Genomic DNA, 16,033 nt, shown 5'->3' with positions numbered 1-16,033 from the left:
ATAATCTAAAAAGTGGAGAATATCACTTACCAAAACCGAAGAGCCACGGAAAATCTGACACAAGATGGCTGTCAGTTACACAGGTTGCTGGCCCCACTTAAGCGAAGACTCACTGAAAAACTGACGCAAGATGGCCGTCGGTTACACACGTTGCTGACCCTGCTTTAAGATATCCTATATGTACGATATCTTTGACAGACTCCTCGGAGATCTCAATGTCACGTTTCTGGTGTTTTTAAGACAATGCTAAATAAGTTTTAATACGTAGAAAATGTTTAAACTAACTTGTTCAGCCTTAAACTCCTTAAACGGCGCTTGCCGGAAAGCTGCCGCCAACGGAATCACATTGTAAGTCGTTTTTTTATGCCGAATGCTAACGGTTATCTTAGCAAGCGTCTACAATACAGAAGTGTGCGTCAGGTAATAAATACATAATGAGATACGATTAATATTGTTGCATGTCATATTGCATTTAGAAGCAGCAGGGCGTTCCAAAGCGCCCCTGTGAGGCTCCAAGAGACGACAACGACCAGCAAAGAATCAGCTGACTCCAGAGACTTCAGGTAACTTGTATTTCCATTCATAACATTATGGAGAACATGATTATTTCTTCTCAAATTGGTTACTGATTACGTGAATTGGTCCCCCACAGCCATTTTCCCCCCATGCCCGGCCTAGACAGTCCACTACGGTGGGCTGGAAAGAAGTTTGAGGAGTTGCACGTTCTGCATATCAAAGCTACATATAACAAGTACGGTAATCCCTCGAATATCGCGGTTAATGCAGACCAGACATGGCCGCGATAATCCAAAAATCAAAGCGTGGATTCAGAGGATGCCACTCTCTACTCAGCACTGAAGTTAAAAATAATATAATGTTAATACAAGACGACCAAAGTTTGGTGATATCATGTAACATTGGACGGCCCTCCTGACCCCCCTAGCACACACATCCAACTGACAGACAGTGAAGGCCAGTCCTTGGTCAGGGCTTCCTGTGGGACAGAAGGCTTCAAAGGCAGCAAGAGATCCACGGCGGTTGCTGCCCAGGCTGCCGCAATCGCTGCCGCGGCCGTACGTATTCGTTAGCCATTGTTAATCTGCAATATTACATTGAATTTTTTGTTACAATCTTCATTTTTATCCTTCCGAGCAGAAAGCTACAGCCAAGGGGGTGACGTTTGTCCGCGTTCTCGTTAAAGGTCTGGGTCCGGGGCGTTTGGTGAGTTAGCTTAACTTTTTTTTTTGACCAACGGATGCCATTGACAGCGCCGGATGTCCAATTCAGTCAATACCAATAGCAGACAATTAGCAAGGAAACTTTAAAAAATATATCTATTGACTTGATAGTATAATTGGGGGTTAAGATGTGTTTTATAACTATATCAGATTTTATCTGGTTTTATTTTGTCATTTTTAGCCAGTCTCATATCAGACTATCTATTTTTTTGTAATTTTCAACCTATCTCATATTTGCTTGTATTTATTGCAGTCGGCTATCAAAGGCTTGACCATGGGGGGTCTCGAGGTGGTCTCCATTAGTGACAACACACCCGTGCCGCACAACGGCTGTCGGCCGCGCAAAGCCCGAAGGCTCTGATCAACGACAAAATCTTTTGTGAGGCCATTTTGGCTCAGTTTCATCAGGACAGCAAGTGGGCGGAGTCGGCTGATCAGAAGACAAACACGACCTCGCAATATGTGACTTTTTTATTTGTATTATGACTTGATGCACTGTTACCAATACAACAACAATAACAAAAATCTACGTTTTGGGTTGTTTGTCTTCTGTGTAAATCTTTAAATAGTATTTGACAAGATTTCTGGATGTCAGACTTCATGTATTCATTCACGAGGTGCAGTAAAATGGTAAGCAATGTCAAAGTCAGCCCTTCATAAGTGACATAGAAATTAACAAAACAGTCCAGATTTAAAAATGATATGTTACAATGATTAAAATGATGACATGGCAGGCATACATATTGCACAGTAAAACAGGATGTGATGAAAATAAGATATTTAAGCACTGGCGTCATTTTTTTTACTGCATTTAAGCAGAATAGTTTAGGAAGAGTTCCTTGTATATTTTGGCTATTTTGTTATATACAAAAAAGCAAATTTATAAGTGATTTTAGGGGAAATAAATTAGGATATTTGGGCCTTACAACATCATTACATGACAAAAGCCAAGAAAGTAAAATATACATTTTGATGTATGAATTAAAAAACTACAGTATATTGCATATGTTTAGCATTTTCATCTGAAAATTAACATTTAAGACTTCACATGGTAACTTTATGTAATTTGGGAGGCATTTTAAACCCATAGAAAATTGATTTTTTTTAGGTCACCCCAACATTGAAAAATGCATTTTAAATGGTGACATTGGTATTTTTTCTTATTGAAACGTTACCACTCAGCTAAAATTCCAATATATTTCTCCGATTTAAAAAAAATCAACTTAAGAACAGATAAAAATGGCATGCAAGTATTTAATTTGAATCACCTGCAGAGCGCCGACGTGTCAAAGATGGGTCGCGGCCCCCCGCAAGGCACTTGGACGTCAGACTGATGAAAAGATGGCAGACTTTTTTATCCACTTGTCCCTCAAGTATTGAACTTAAAGCGACGGAGACGTCAAGATCACTCGCCTTGCAGGTTGCTGAGCTCCAAGTCGTCCTTGCGTCTGCGTTGGTTCTGCTGGCTAAAAAGGGAGCTGAAGGGGTAAAGCTTAGCCTTGGCCGGGTACCTCTGCCCGGCCACTTCCACCTCGTAGTCCCCTCGGGTGATAAAATCCGGGGTGATCGCGGCGGGCAGGCCGTCGGGTCCTGGGGGCGGCGACACGAAGCCCAGGCACACGTGCTTCTCGAGAGTGTAGCTGTAAGCGCTGCTGGTGGTGGTGCCGGCCAGCATCCCGTTGCAGTAGATGGGCTCGCCCCACCAGGGCCACAGGTCCAGCTCGGTGTCGTGTTCGTCCAGGACCAGCATGACGAAGCGGCGACGCACGCCGTCGTGGCGTTGTTGCAGCAGGGCCGAGCGGCCCACAAAGTCGGTGTCCTGACAAATCCAGAAAAAGAGATTTAAGTTGTGGTTTGCATATGTTTACAGTAATCCCTCGATTATCGCGTCTTCACTTAGCGCAAATTCACGACTTCAAGATTTTTTTCCGCTATTAATTATTATTTGTTTTTTTAAGTTCATAAAAATGTGAAAATCCACTTTTGGTACTAGGACTCAGCACTGAAAAATGAAAGTTATTATAGGGGTGACCCTACTTTGCGATTTTTCGATTATCACAGCCATGTCTGGTCTACATTAACCGCGATATTCTGATTTAAAAAAAATAAATTCTACATAAGGTGCTAACGGCTAACCCCCTTACATTTTTTACGTTACGAAGTGGAATATTTTTCGTCCCCTTTTTCAAGAATACAAGAATTTCTCGAATCAGCTGCTTGAAGCATGATGTTCTGTTTCAAAATTAATCATTATGGTTAGTTAAAATGATGAAATCTTTCAAAATTTAGTTTTTTCTTTTCATGTAAATGTCTGAAAAAAAAATGGTCCCTGATTTTTTCCCTTGTTTTGATAGAAAATGTGTATTTAGTAGTTTGGTAAAAACTGGCATAGTAAACTACGGAAGATTTTTATTTATTTTATTTCCTGGTCTTGATACTAAATGGGTATTTAGTAGCTTGGTTAAAAAAATGGTGTAGTAAACAACGGAAGATTTGTAGTATTTTTTTTATTTTCCCTGGTTTTGATACTAAATGCGTATTTAGTAGTTTGGTCAAAACTGGTGTAGTAAACTACAAAAAAATAATAGTATTTGCCAATTTTGGTATAATTCACCATTGTCTTGCCTACCTTATCAAATTTAACGCGGAACTCCCGTCCGCACTCTAGCGGCGTGGTGAAGGCGTCCAGGTCTTGTCCCCAGAAGGCAAAGAACTTTTCAATGCGTAGGCTGCGCAGCGCGTAGTATCCGGCGTTGCGGATTCCGTACTTCTGACCCACCGACATCACCTCGTTGTACACGTGCAGTGCATACTGTGGAAAAGAACACACCATAAACGACGTGTCATTTTGCGGGAAATGGACTAAAAGCTGTCAACTTAGACGGCAACGATAAAAGTTGCAAAGCTGGGTGACCTCGATGGGGATGTAGAGCATAAAACCCGGCTCGCCCGTGTGCGTCATGCTCATCACGCGGATGCCGTTAGCGTAGCCTACGCTCATCTCCTGTAAACACACAACGACGTGATAACATTTTACATTTACACACTGAAAATGAAGCCATGTTAACCCACCTTACAGAACATGGAGGGAAAATGATCTGGCGTCATGGAAACGTAGGACAGCTCTGCCAGAACGTCCATGGCACGAGGTCCAATGAGATTTAAAGCTGAAACGAGAGATGGTGTCTTATTGTTTTTTTAAAAACATTTATTAACGTTTTTTTTTTTAAGTAACCCAGAGACCACACGTCGTTTAGTATACCATATTTTCACGACTATAAGGCGCACTTAAGTCTTACATTTTCTCCAAAATAGACAGGGTGCTATAATCCAGTGCGCTTTATAAATGGACCAATACTAAAATTGTTATCACGATAAAATAAATCAGTCGATAGGGTACACCATCCTCTACTATTTTCCCCGTAGAAAAAGTACTGCACAGTGACTGCTGGGATATATAGTTATTTTGTCAAAACGGTGCGTCCTGTGTGTTTGTAAAATACAGAAATAGCACTCGTTAGTGACACTGCGCCTTTAAATGCGATGCGCCATATAGTCGTGAAAATACAGTACTTTTTTTTTCAGTGAGAGAAAAGCCCGACCCGAACCCGAAGTAATGATTGACATTTTGAAATTCGGGTCGGGTTCAGGCTCGGATTCAAGATTTTACCTCTAAGTGGGATGTGGCTTTACCTGTGTACTTCCAGCTGACGTCCTCGAGGTGGAGATGTGGGTCATTTGGCATGTGTTTCTTGATCCATGACCAACAGTGGACTTGTTGGTCTGTCGGGGAGATGACGAAGAAGCTGCAGAGACACGGGAAGGTCAGTATTGTAATGCATTGTACGTCCAAGCCATTTCATCTGGGAAGGTTGGCACCGAGTGATCATGTTTCACCGGCAATGGCAGTTACAATATTTTCTCGCATGAATATGGAGGCGAAATTGTGAATCAGGGGGCGTCTTATACGAGAGACATTTTAAAATTCAATGATTTTAAGGCAATTTTAAGGGTACGGCTTATACGCGGGGGTGGCTAATATGCGAGATAATACGGTAAGTCCCGCTATCATCCACCGGGCCTTCTGTGAGGTTACAGTGAGACTTTAAAACGAATGCCTCAACCTGTTCTTGCTGATGCGAACGACGCTGCAGTCGTTCTCGTAGCCTCCTTGTTGATTCAGCATTCCCGTGTGGACGATGTGTCCCACCGGAACGTCCAAGTCATTGGAGCACAGACGCTGCAGTAGTTCCAGAGCCTCGTCACCCGAGGACTAAAGGACAGAGGGACAGAGCAGAAGACAGTGTGAGTTACCCCGGCACGACCTAAGGTGATCCAGGATTTTTTTAAAATTTTATAAGCCTTATAAAGCGTGATTTATGTGTGTGTGTGTGTGTGTCTGTTACGATTCTCTTGCTACGTTTGTCCAAACCGTGCAACGTAAAGAGTTGAATTTTTTTATGGTGGTGTATAAACCCAATCTTTTATTTGTTAAACACCCATTTTTCAAAGGAGATTTTTTTAAATAGCGCAACAATTGTCTTTTGGTTCTAAAGAAGTCCGTCAGCAAAAGATACATACTACTACATCCCAAGCAGACTCACAGTGAGTTCGAACTTGGTGAAGGAGGACATGTCAATAACGCAGACGGCCTCCTTGCAGGATTTGACCTCCGCCCCGACAATGTCAAACCAGTCGGGCTTGTAGAAGGTCTTGCTCTGGGCCAGAGACAGAAGATCTGTAGGAGCGAAGGAGAATGTGCGAAATAGGAAAAAAAAAATGCGGTATATATAGACATATCCGACAGCATTTTTAGATATTTTGTGTACCTTTGCCATGAGGAACAAAGTATTTTGGCCTTTCGAAGCCATGTTTCTCCATCCAGCGAGCTCCCTGCGTGTCCAGCCTGTCGTACAGTGGACTTGTTCGCAGCTGCCGTCCCGTCTGGAAGTCCCAGCGAGGAACTTTTAGTCGGTACAATAGCGCTGCGTACACACAAATATGCACATAAGCACACACACTTTATTTTATTTTATTTTTATTACATTGAAAAAAAATTTAACTGTCCTTCAGTTGAAAAAAAGGGTGAATTACCATATTAACTCACATAAGATGCCCCCGTGTATAAGCCACACCCTTAAAATCGCATTAAAATCATTGAATTTTACAATTTCTCACGTATAAGCCGCCTCCTGATTCACAATTTTCACCTCCATATTCATGGTTTTAATAGGGAGTACAAATGCGTTACTTTGAAGGTAAAATCTTGAGAAAAATACTGTAAATACTGAGATACTGTATGAATCAAAAGCACATTATTAGGGTCAATATCATAAGGAATTAATTCATCCAGTAATGGCTGTTTTCTTACTACAAAACAGAAAATAACCAACAAATAGTAAATGTTACTTTGCCGATATCTATTGGTGAAAAAGAGTCTCGCAAGTCTTGAGCGCATATAAGCCATAACCTTAATTCAGTCATTTTTTTGTTACAAATACGTCTTATATGCGAGAAAATACGGTAGGTAGCTGTCCACAACAAAACAAGGACTCACGCATGACTTCCATCACGCGGTGTCGCAGAAATGTGCGGCTGCTTTGCAGGTTGCCAAAACGCTTGATGTCTAGGGGCCACACGTTGGCGCTGGGGTAACCGTAGGTCATCCACTCGGCTAGATACCTAAATGAAATATTATAATATTATGGATTACATATATTTGTATATATTTGAGTATAAGTGGCACCAGCCAAAAATGAAAATATCTGTTCTCTTTTGTTTAAAAAAAGAACACGATAAACTTGTTTGAATTTAACAGTAGCATTATGCACTGTGTTAGGAAAGGCCACGCCCTGTTTTCTACTCACTTGCCAGCTCCTCCGGCGAAGGCCAGACCCGAGGAGTTCATGCCCGCCAGAACGAAGTAGCCCGAGACGCCCGGCGTTTCACCCATGAGACAACGCATATCTGGTGTGAAGGACTCTGGGCAGTTGACCAGCTGCTGGATCTCAGCCGACTCCAGCCCAGGCATTCTTCTAAGCAGGGAGCTGAGCATAGGCTCTAAACAGAGAAGAGGTGAACATTTTAAGTAACCAAAAACTGTACAGAAAAGTCCTATACAGTAATACCTTGAGAAACGAACTTAATGCGTTCCGGGATCGAGATCGTATGTCAATGCACTTGTATCTCAAGTCAATTTTTCCCATAGAAATGAACTAAATACAAATTAATACATTCCCACCCTCTGATAAACACAAAAAACAGGATATTACAATGGAAAAAAATCTTTATATTTGTTCTAATTAAATAATTCACCTTTTTCACAATTTTTGTCGTATCCCAAGGCAAAAATTGACTCTTAATTTTCCTCGTATCTCAAAATGTTCTTGCATCTCAAGGCAAAAATTGACTCGAAATATTCCTCATATCTCAAATTTTTCTCGTATCTCAAGGCAAAAATTGACCCGAAATTTTCCTCGTATCTCAAATTTTTCTCAAATCTCAAAGCAAAAATTGACTCAAAACTTTCCTCGTATCTCAAGGCAAAAATTGACTCAAAATTTTCCTCGTATCTCAAATATTTCTCATATCTCAAGTCAAAAGTTTACTCGGAATTTGCCTTGTATATCAAAATGTTCTCAAATCTCAAGGCAAAAATTGACTCGAAATTTTCCTTGTATCTCAAATTTCTCGTATGTTGGGACACTGTTATGTCAAGGTATTACTGTAGTTGCCTTTTTTTAAATAATATGTATTCCATAGAAAACAGATCTATGGTGGCACCTTGTTATAAAAAGTCTCCACTTGTACAGTGTTAAATATATTTCAAGTTGCCCCTATCAAATAGGTTTTCCCTCACCAAAATGGTCCCAGTCCTCCTGCATGTTCTGAATTTCCAGCTGATTGCGTCCCTCCGTAAAGATGGGCTTGGGGTTCTTCTCGAAGCCCCCCGACAGCACGCCGCCCTGCCACGGCCGAGCGTATATCCTCCCGTCCATGTCGAATACCACTGTAAGACACACGCGGTGGTACCTCGGCTTTACGCGATGATTCAAGTCAAGGTCACTGCGTCCAATTTGGCTTTGGGAAATTTAAAATAAGCACGATACAAATGTGAGGGGAGAGACCTGGCGCGTTAGCGAGGAGTTCCGCCTGGAGGGGTTTGGTGAGGAGGTAGAAGTGTTCGCAGCCATGCAGAGGGACGGAGACTTTGGTTTCGCTCGCCTGACCCAGCTCGTAAGCCCACTGTAGCCACAAATAAAATATATTTTAGCTGAGTAAAGATGCACGACTTTCAATAGTGGCGGGACGGCATGGAAAGTTATCATGTGAAGACCAAAAGAAACACATTTATAAGTGGAACGCAATGTTTAGTGAATTCTATGACAGGTGGAATGAACAGTTTTGACAGTATAATATTTATTTAGGTCTTCTCGGGCGTAATGCTAGTTGTAGCAAGGTAGCATAAACTATGTTCAATTGTTTCTGTATACTATTCCTTATGTTTTCCCCCCTATTTAAGCCTTTCATGCACAAATATAGATTTTTTTTGTATCCTTACGGGGCGCTCATTTAACTCACTAGATGCCATTGACGGCGGTGGACGTCCAATCCATTTTGACTGGGAGGTCAGGAGTGGTGAGATATTTGTTTATGATTGGCTAAAACAGAGCTTGCATTTAAAAATGTCTGACGCCTATTCCGCCAGGCACAAGTGAGTTTTTGCACATTTTATGCAAGATACAGTTTATTTTTTTCCTTGAATGACATTCATAGACGTCAAAATAATTTTTCTTTAGCGTTTTATCTCTTTATCTTTTCTCTATTTTGAAATAAATGACCGTATCGGCCGCATTGTCTTGCGTCATGGCGTTTTGTCTTTGTCTCCTTGCAGTTTCAAGCATGTCAAGTCTAATTTGTGCGCATATAAGTCGTATCCTCGATTCAGTCATCATTTTTTAATCGACAAATACGGCGTATATGCGAGAAAATACGCTACATAATGTAAAAAAAAAATTTTTTACCTGTCCAGCGCAATTAACGAAATATTCACACTCAATGGAGCCCCGGTCAGTCTCCACGGCCGCCACGTGGCCCTTCTCCACCAGAACCTGCTGAACACTGGTTCTCTCAAGGATCTGAACCCCTGATTGGAGAAAAACAAAAGCAGAAAAATTAGGCCTTCGCGTTTGGTAAAAAAATAGACATACTATACCGTGCCTTGTCCAGCTGCTCCCACTGCCAGTGCGTGATTGACATCTGGCGGTGAAACAACAGCATCGGTAGGCAAGTGGAGCGCCCCCACCAGGTCGTGAATGTTTACTAAGGGGTGGAGTTTGACTACATCTTTTGGCTTCACAATGTTGCAGCTTATCCCCAACACTCTAGAAAAAAAGAGTAACACAAGTGCCTGACATTGAAGTTAATTTTGAAATGACATCACAGTAATCCCTCGAATATTGCGGTTAATGTAGACCAGACATGGCCACGATAATCGAAAAATCGCAAAGTAGGGTCAACTCTGTAAAAAAAAAACATTGCAGAGTCCTGCAAATTTTTTTTAAAAAATACAATTTAAGTTCGACATACCATATTTTCCCGCATATAAGCCGCCGCTACGTATAAGCCACACCCTTAAAATTGTCTTAAAATCTTTAAATTTTGCAATCTCTCGCGTATAAGACGCCCCCCAATTCACAATTTTCACCTCCATATTCATGGTTTTAATAGGGGGTACAAATATGCTACTTTGAAGGAAAAATCTTAGGAAAAATAATAAAAATATCTTACTTGAGTCTTGACGCGAGGCGCTTCAGCGAAATGAAGCGGTCCTGATGCTGCGCTAGACACAGCGACCCAGTTTGCACGTAGCCTGAAAGACACAAAACGGAGTTCAAAATGCAAGATGAACACCCGGTTGGATATCCAGACGACGTACCCGTCTTGACGCCGGTCTCCTGCTCGAGCTGCTGGTACAGAGAGTTGGAATAATTGGCCATTTTGCACTCGATGGAAATGGGCTTGGCCACGCTGATGATGCCGGCGCATAGTTTGGTGGTTCCCGCCCCTAGCCTGCCGGTAAGACAAAATGTTAACACAAAAAACGTATTGGCCCGAATATAAGACGACCTTCTTTTTCAAGACTCAAGTTTGAAAAAAGACTTTTTGAACACCAAATTAAATTTTTATACACAAAATAATGACAGTACATCTGAAACAAATACCAATATTTTGGAGAGAAAAGGCATGCTATTTTGCCTCAATTAAATCATGCAAAAACTGTCTATCACATGTTAATATTTCAACATTTAAATATGTAAACTAAAGTGCAATCACATTTGTAAATGAATGGCTTCTGATTTTTCAAAATGAAAATTAACCAATCGATTTTGATAAAACAACAAAATTACATTAACTGCATTAACCATCAAAGTGTTCAGCATTTGCTTTCAAGATATCTGCCGCCATCTAGTGTTGTGAATAGGTACAATGTCTTGACCCCGAATGTAAGCCGACCAAAACTTTTTCAGTCTTATTGCGATGCAAAAAAACCATCGTCTTATATTCGGGCCAATGCGGTAATCCAAGAAAACTGATTAATTTTGTAGGACATGGCATACCTGCCCTGCTCCAGGAGGACAATATCAGTCCAACCCATCTTAGCCAGGTGATACGCCACCGAAGTCCCAACGATGCCCCCGCCGCAGATAACCACGCGGGCTTGGCTAGGCAGCGGGAGCAGCTGAGATGTGTCCGGATTCACCGTCTGGATGCAGTTGGTGGATGTCCGCAGACCCCTGCCAGCGGAGGACAGGTAGCCAATGTGTGGCAGCAGCAACCTGGGGAGAAGGGCAGGCGGCAGAGCCCTGGAGCTCCGCACGCAGCTGCACATGGCTGTGGTTTCTCTCTACTAGAAAAACAAAACACAGAAAAAAAACATTCTTTCATACTCATCAATCAATTTTAACATTTACCACATTTGCCTGCACCGGATTATAAAACGAGATAGTAGTAGTGGTGGTGGTATTAGTAGTAATTGTGGTCTGGAGGTTTGTTATATATGAATTAGATAGAGTTTATTAACTATAAGGCACAATGGCGGTTTTGGAGAAAATATATGACTTTTAGTTGCACCTTATAGTCCGGTAAATACGGTCATTCATTTTTTATTTTTTTTTATTGTAATAATTAATAAATAGTTGTTGCTTTTTCATCATTTTAAAGACGTGAGTCATGTTTAGGTATGGGAACAATTTAAGTTTTATATTATTTTATAAAGGTAGAAAAGTTTTGCACTTTTAATGTTAGTTTTGGACAACATTGAACAGTTTTTGAATGTTTAGTGTTAGCAAAAGGATGCAAAAGAGAGGCAGATACTGCAAAGTGGTGGTGAAATATACAAAATATTTAATTATATACATTTATTATAAAATATATATATATATTTACAACTCTGGTTCTTGCTAAATTTGTAGCCAAATTTTCACCAGTTATTTTGAGAGTGGGGTTTAAATGCAACATTTTTAATTATATATTCTAACACTGAGCTTTCCTAATTTTTACTTCATAGTAAAAAATTAGGAAGCTGGGTCCCGAATTAGTTGAACCCCAATATATTAGGGAATATTTTAAAAATAGCTTTAGGTCAAGTTAACTTCTAAAAGTCCTTCAGGTGTCACAAATCTTGACTTCTCTTCTCCTCAAAGATCAGCTTTGGACAGCTGACAGCTAGCGAAATTGAACTCGCGCTGGGTCTTAAATACTTATCCGGGATATATTATTTTAAAAAGACATTTTTTAATATCCTATTATATCCAAAATTGTCAAGTAAAATGTCATTTGAACCACTTGGTGTGATGGTGAGGGTCGTCACAGTGGCAGATAGCGCTTTGGGCTAATGCTAACGAAAGCTAGCAAACAATGTCGAAGGAGGAAGTATCTGAATGTCAACAAAGTGAAGAAGAGTGGTTGTCCTTGTTTTGTAGTTTTATACGTTTTTACTTACCTACCAGTTCAGCCGTAGTTGATTTGCAGCGTCAAAATACATAAATCCGGGGGTACCGACTTGTTTTGTTTGGGTCCCAAGTCAAAGCGATTAAGCGTACGGATGTATTGCCAGATGCTACTTCTGAGTAGATTTCCAAAATAAAAGTAGCAGGGCAGGTTTGTTTTGAAAGGCAATGACCAAAATATGTTCTTTCATTTTATCGGAAGAAACGAGGCTATTATTGTTTCTTTTTTATTTTTATGAGATTAGTAGATTTCCTTTAATAGGCATCGAAGAAAAAAAATTGTTCGGTTAAGATGTTTATTTTTTAAGCCAATCCAGTCTTCTTTTGTGGATGTTGAACATTCATGATCTGTATTCGAGAATAAATCAGCCCAAGACAATCATTTGCACACAGTGGAAATAACCAACTACATTTATTTATTGACATCTAGTATTTACAATCACCCCCCCAAAAATAAAACATACACACCAAACATTAGCCACATTAGTACTGTACATTGGGTGTTATGCTCAGTCAGAATAAATGTACTGTATGTGTAATTTAGGTCAAATGCTTCATTGTTTGATTTAAAGTTGAAGTCACAAATTATGGGTGCGCGTTATACATGGGTCTGCATTATACTCGAATAAATATGGTAAAAAATGAAATGTAGACTTAAAACTTAGCGCTCCCTGGGCGGACTCATTTCCCTGGAGCAACTTTTTAAGAAAAACTTACCCCTACTATTACCCTATAAACTTGCCAAAGGCTATTTGGAGAGGCCTGGCCTTTGTCGCCATCTGGTGGACAAAGACAGGTTTTTACATATCCCATCATACATAACGGCTGTGGAGGGGACTTTTTCACTGGCGGAGGGCAGTGTTTCCACGGGATTCGTGTATAACGTGCACCCGAATTTTGTTTCAGTTTTCTGGTACAAAATTATGCGCGTTAAACCCGAATAAATATGGTAAATATCCTACACATAAACATCAATATCAAATACGGGTCACTTGCGAGAAGACGGAACTGGACGGTCCACAAACAGGCACTAACTTGGGATTCGAACCCTGCGGTGTAAATCCAGCTAGGGTTACAAACAAAAAATTTGGGTTGGATGACCTCGCTAGACCTGGTTCTGATGGCTGAGCTCCTCGGAGACGCTGTTATACTCTGTGGCCCGGGTACTCATGCCCAGGTACTGTTTCAGGAACTCGCTGAAGCGTTTCTGGTTGTTCCACTTGCGCGCCGACTTGCGGATGCCGATGAAGCCGCCGTAGCGTTTCTGGTAGGACCTGGCCGGCGCCATCAGCTTCCTGTAGCCGTGGCGGCCTTTCACGAAGCCGCCGAACCTCTTGGAGATGCTCGGGGCCACCTCGTCGGCATCCGTGGACAAGTAATCGTGGGTTTCCGGGTCGCTTTGGTCCGGGGCCAGCGCTTGGGTAATGCGGTCCAGCCTGTGCAAGGCTAGGGGAAGACCCTCCCCACCTTCTTCGACGTCCTCCTCGGCTGGAAACATGGCGTCCACTTCTTCCTGGGATCTTTTTGGCATGGGTGATAGCGATAAGGACCTACGGCAGGCGTCCCAAGAGATCGGCGGGGTGTCGGAGGCTTCGCATTCAAAGAGGCACTCCTGAAATAAATAAAAAATCAAAAACTAATGAATTAAATTGAATGCTTTTGTTGTCATGATTCAAGTATAATCAGGTTTAAGAATCAGATTAGAGCGCTATTTATTTACAAAGGCTGTATAAAAGGTTTTAAGCACCGTGTATAAGTGTTGATGCCTTGGTTTTCTAAGTATTCCGTTGTTTTGATCAAAAGATTTGAACATTGCTTTGACCAAGTGACAAATGACATGTATATTTTTATTCATTTATTTGTGTTGGTTTGTGTATTTGTTTGTGTATTTATTTGTTTGTTTGTTTATGTGTTTGTGTATCCGTTTGTTTGTTCATTCGTTTATTTGTTTGTTTATTTGTTTGTTTATTTGTTTGTTTATTTGTTGATTTGTTTGTTTGATCAGTTGTTTGTTCTTTTGTTTGTCTATTTGTTTGTTTTTGTTTGTTAATTTGTTTGTTTCTTAGTTTGTTTATCTGTTTGTTCATTTGTTTGTTTATTTGTTTGTTCATTTGTTTGTTTATCTGTTTTGTTCATTTGTTTGTTTATTTGTTTGTCTGGCAGTTTGTTTGTTTATTGGTCTGTTTATCTGTCTGTTTATGTTTGTTTATGTGCTTGTTTGTTTGCTTGCTTGCTTGTGTTTGTTTGTTCATTTGTTTTTTCATTTGTTTGTTTATTTGTTTGTTCGTCCGTTTAAATATTTATTTGTGTTTAGTTATTTATTTATTAGTTTGTCTATTCATTTGTTTGTTTATCAGTTTGTTTGTTTTATCTGTGTATTTGTTTGTTAATTAGTTATTTTTTGTTTTTTGTTCATTAGTTATTTTTTTGTTTTTTGTTAATTAGTTAGTTTTTTTTGTTTTTTGTTCATTAGTTATTTTGTTGTTTTTTGTTCATTTGTTTGTTTGTTTACGTTTGTTTGTTTGTTTAGATATTTATTTATTTGTTTATTGCACTCTTTTTGAAACTAATTTTAAGATAGCCTATTCATTGAACGTGCGCCTTATAATGCGGAAAATACGGTCCACACATTGTTTAGTGAAAACCTGTGAAATAAATCATCATATTTGTCTCGCCATTACGACCTCTAACGACTTTTTTCGAGAGGCGCGCTCAGGCATCCCCGGGAATCAATTAGCCACGGCAAATTAGTAAAAGTCAAAAGCCAAAAGGCTAATTTGTTGAGTCAGACGGACTTAGAAGACGGTTCGTTATCGGCAAATGAACGTGGAGGCTGTCGGGGGAAGCCGAACAAACTTCGGGTGTACGAAGTCGGCGCTCACTGCGATGTTGAAGGCCAGCTGTTTGGGTAGGATTTGACTGCAGGACAGGCAGTCGTCCTGGCAGTCGCTACGTACGCCATTAACGCAGAGCAACAGCGCCATGAGGAGCGCCACCAGCATCTTCATGGTGGTCTGCAGGGAAAAATATTCAAAAGTGGCAATATTATCAAAATGATAAAGCAGACAGAACAACAAACACATCATTTGGGAGTCACAATTTTTTTTAAAGCATTTCAGGGACAGTGGATATCTATTTGAAAGTTGATATTAGATGGAAATTGGCTTGGGGTTTATAGCACAGGTGTCAAAGTGGCGGCCCGGGGGCCAAATCTGGCTCAAAACGTTTACTTTTATACTTTGAATCATCCCGAATAATATAAAACTTGAATTGTTCCCATACCTACCCATGACTCACTTCTTTAAAATGATGGAAAAAAACAACTATTTATTAATCATTAAAATGTAAAAATAAATTAAAATGGACTGACGTATTTACCGCACTATAAGGCGCAACTAAAAGTCATTAATTTTCTCCAAAACCGCCAATGCGCCTCATAATACGATGCACCTGATTTGCGTATAAATATTGGTTAATAAGCTCTATCTAGTTCACAGGCAGCCCGGGAGCCAAATCTGGACCGCTGCATCATTTTGTGCGGCCCGAGAAAGTAAATTCTAAGTGCTGACTTTCTGTTTTAGAATCAAATTTAAATGAAGATTATGGATGGACATTATATTTTCGGATTTACTGCTTTTTTAATCAATCGTTGCAATTTTTTAATCCATTTTTTTCTTTTGTGTTTTTAGTTCAAAAAGCATTTTGTAAAATCTAAAGATAAATGTATACAAATATTTTCTGTTTTTCACTTTAATATTGAACATAATTCAAAAAATATTTTGA

General features: G+C 40.2%; 3 protein-coding genes across 4 annotated transcripts; 1 reads left to right on the top strand and 2 right to left on the bottom strand.

Moving 5' to 3' along the window:
* The first annotated feature begins 129 nt into the window (after nucleotides 1-129).
* On the top strand, nucleotides 130-1,767 carry mrps11 (mitochondrial ribosomal protein S11). Its single transcript, XM_077592564.1, has 6 exons — nucleotides 130-348; nucleotides 477-563; nucleotides 653-751; nucleotides 944-1,073; nucleotides 1,156-1,221; nucleotides 1,492-1,767. Exons 1-6 carry the CDS (start codon nucleotides 272-274, stop codon nucleotides 1,597-1,599), a joined length of 567 nt encoding a protein of 188 aa, XP_077448690.1. The 5' UTR covers nucleotides 130-271; the 3' UTR covers nucleotides 1,600-1,767.
* Nucleotides 1,695-12,355, bottom strand: pdpr (pyruvate dehydrogenase phosphatase regulatory subunit). 2 transcript variants are annotated; one of them, XM_077592551.1, is made up of 19 exons: nucleotides 12,244-12,355; nucleotides 10,859-11,148; nucleotides 10,177-10,310; nucleotides 10,029-10,110; nucleotides 9,459-9,622; nucleotides 9,263-9,384; nucleotides 8,366-8,483; nucleotides 8,098-8,247; nucleotides 7,106-7,298; nucleotides 6,796-6,920; nucleotides 6,068-6,223; nucleotides 5,843-5,976; nucleotides 5,363-5,511; nucleotides 4,932-5,044; nucleotides 4,311-4,405; nucleotides 4,153-4,242; nucleotides 3,868-4,050; nucleotides 2,652-3,057; nucleotides 1,695-2,568 (listed from the first exon to the last, which is right to left on the bottom strand). In XM_077592551.1, exons 2-19 carry the CDS (start codon nucleotides 11,128-11,130, stop codon nucleotides 2,564-2,566), a joined length of 2,691 nt encoding a protein of 896 aa, XP_077448677.1. In that variant the 5' UTR covers nucleotides 11,131-11,148; nucleotides 12,244-12,355; the 3' UTR covers nucleotides 1,695-2,563. The 2 variants fall into 2 exon arrangements, with proteins under 2 accessions (XP_077448677.1, XP_077448669.1); XM_077592543.1 differs by having other exon boundaries at nucleotides 1,695-3,057.
* A 348-nt stretch (nucleotides 12,356-12,703) lies between these two features.
* Nucleotides 12,704-15,262, bottom strand: pnoca (prepronociceptin a). Its single transcript, XM_077591311.1, has 2 exons — nucleotides 15,133-15,262; nucleotides 12,704-13,862 (listed from the first exon to the last, which is right to left on the bottom strand). The coding sequence occupies exons 1-2, from the start codon at nucleotides 15,256-15,258 to the stop codon at nucleotides 13,356-13,358; spliced, it is 633 nt and encodes a 210-aa protein (XP_077447437.1). The 5' UTR covers nucleotides 15,259-15,262; the 3' UTR covers nucleotides 12,704-13,355.
* Between the last annotated feature and the right edge of the window lie 771 nt (nucleotides 15,263-16,033).

This window comes from Stigmatopora argus, chromosome 2 (assembly GCF_051989625.1).
Source record: "Stigmatopora argus isolate UIUO_Sarg chromosome 2, RoL_Sarg_1.0, whole genome shotgun sequence".
Classification (NCBI taxonomy): domain Eukaryota; kingdom Metazoa; phylum Chordata; class Actinopteri; order Syngnathiformes; family Syngnathidae; genus Stigmatopora; species Stigmatopora argus.
This window is presented reverse-complemented; position numbering and strand designations above follow the sequence as displayed.

What these genes read in the sequence shown, in the direction of transcription:
- mrps11 (XM_077592564.1), top strand. Translation starts at nt 272, where the DNA reads ATGTTTAAACTAACTTGTTCAGCCTTAAACTCCTTAAACGGCGCTTGC. An exon ending in ATCAAAGCTACATATAACAA is followed by an intron (nt 752 to 943) that starts GTACGGTAATCC and finishes TGACCCCCCTAG; the next exon opens with CACACACATCCAACTGACAG. An exon ending in GTCTGGGTCCGGGGCGTTTG is followed by an intron (nt 1,222 to 1,491) that starts GTGAGTTAGCTT and finishes TATTTATTGCAG; the next exon opens with TCGGCTATCAAAGGCTTGAC.
- pdpr (XM_077592543.1), bottom strand. Translation starts at nt 11,130, where the DNA reads ATGTGCAGCTGCGTGCGGAGCTCCAGGGCTCTGCCGCCTGCCCTTCTC. An exon ending in TCGTTAATTGCGCTGGACAG is followed by an intron (nt 8,484 to 9,262) that starts GTAAAAAATTTT and finishes TTGTGGCTACAG; the next exon opens with TGGGCTTACGAGCTGGGTCA. An exon ending in ACTCCTCGCTAACGCGCCAG is followed by an intron (nt 8,248 to 8,365) that starts GTCTCTCCCCTC and finishes TGTGTCTTACAG; the next exon opens with TGGTATTCGACATGGACGGG.
- pnoca (XM_077591311.1), bottom strand. Translation starts at nt 15,258, where the DNA reads ATGAAGATGCTGGTGGCGCTCCTCATGGCGCTGTTGCTCTGCGTTAAT. An exon ending in AGCTGGCCTTCAACATCGCA is followed by an intron (nt 13,863 to 15,132) that starts GTGAGCGCCGAC and finishes TATTTATTTCAG; the next exon opens with GAGTGCCTCTTTGAATGCGA.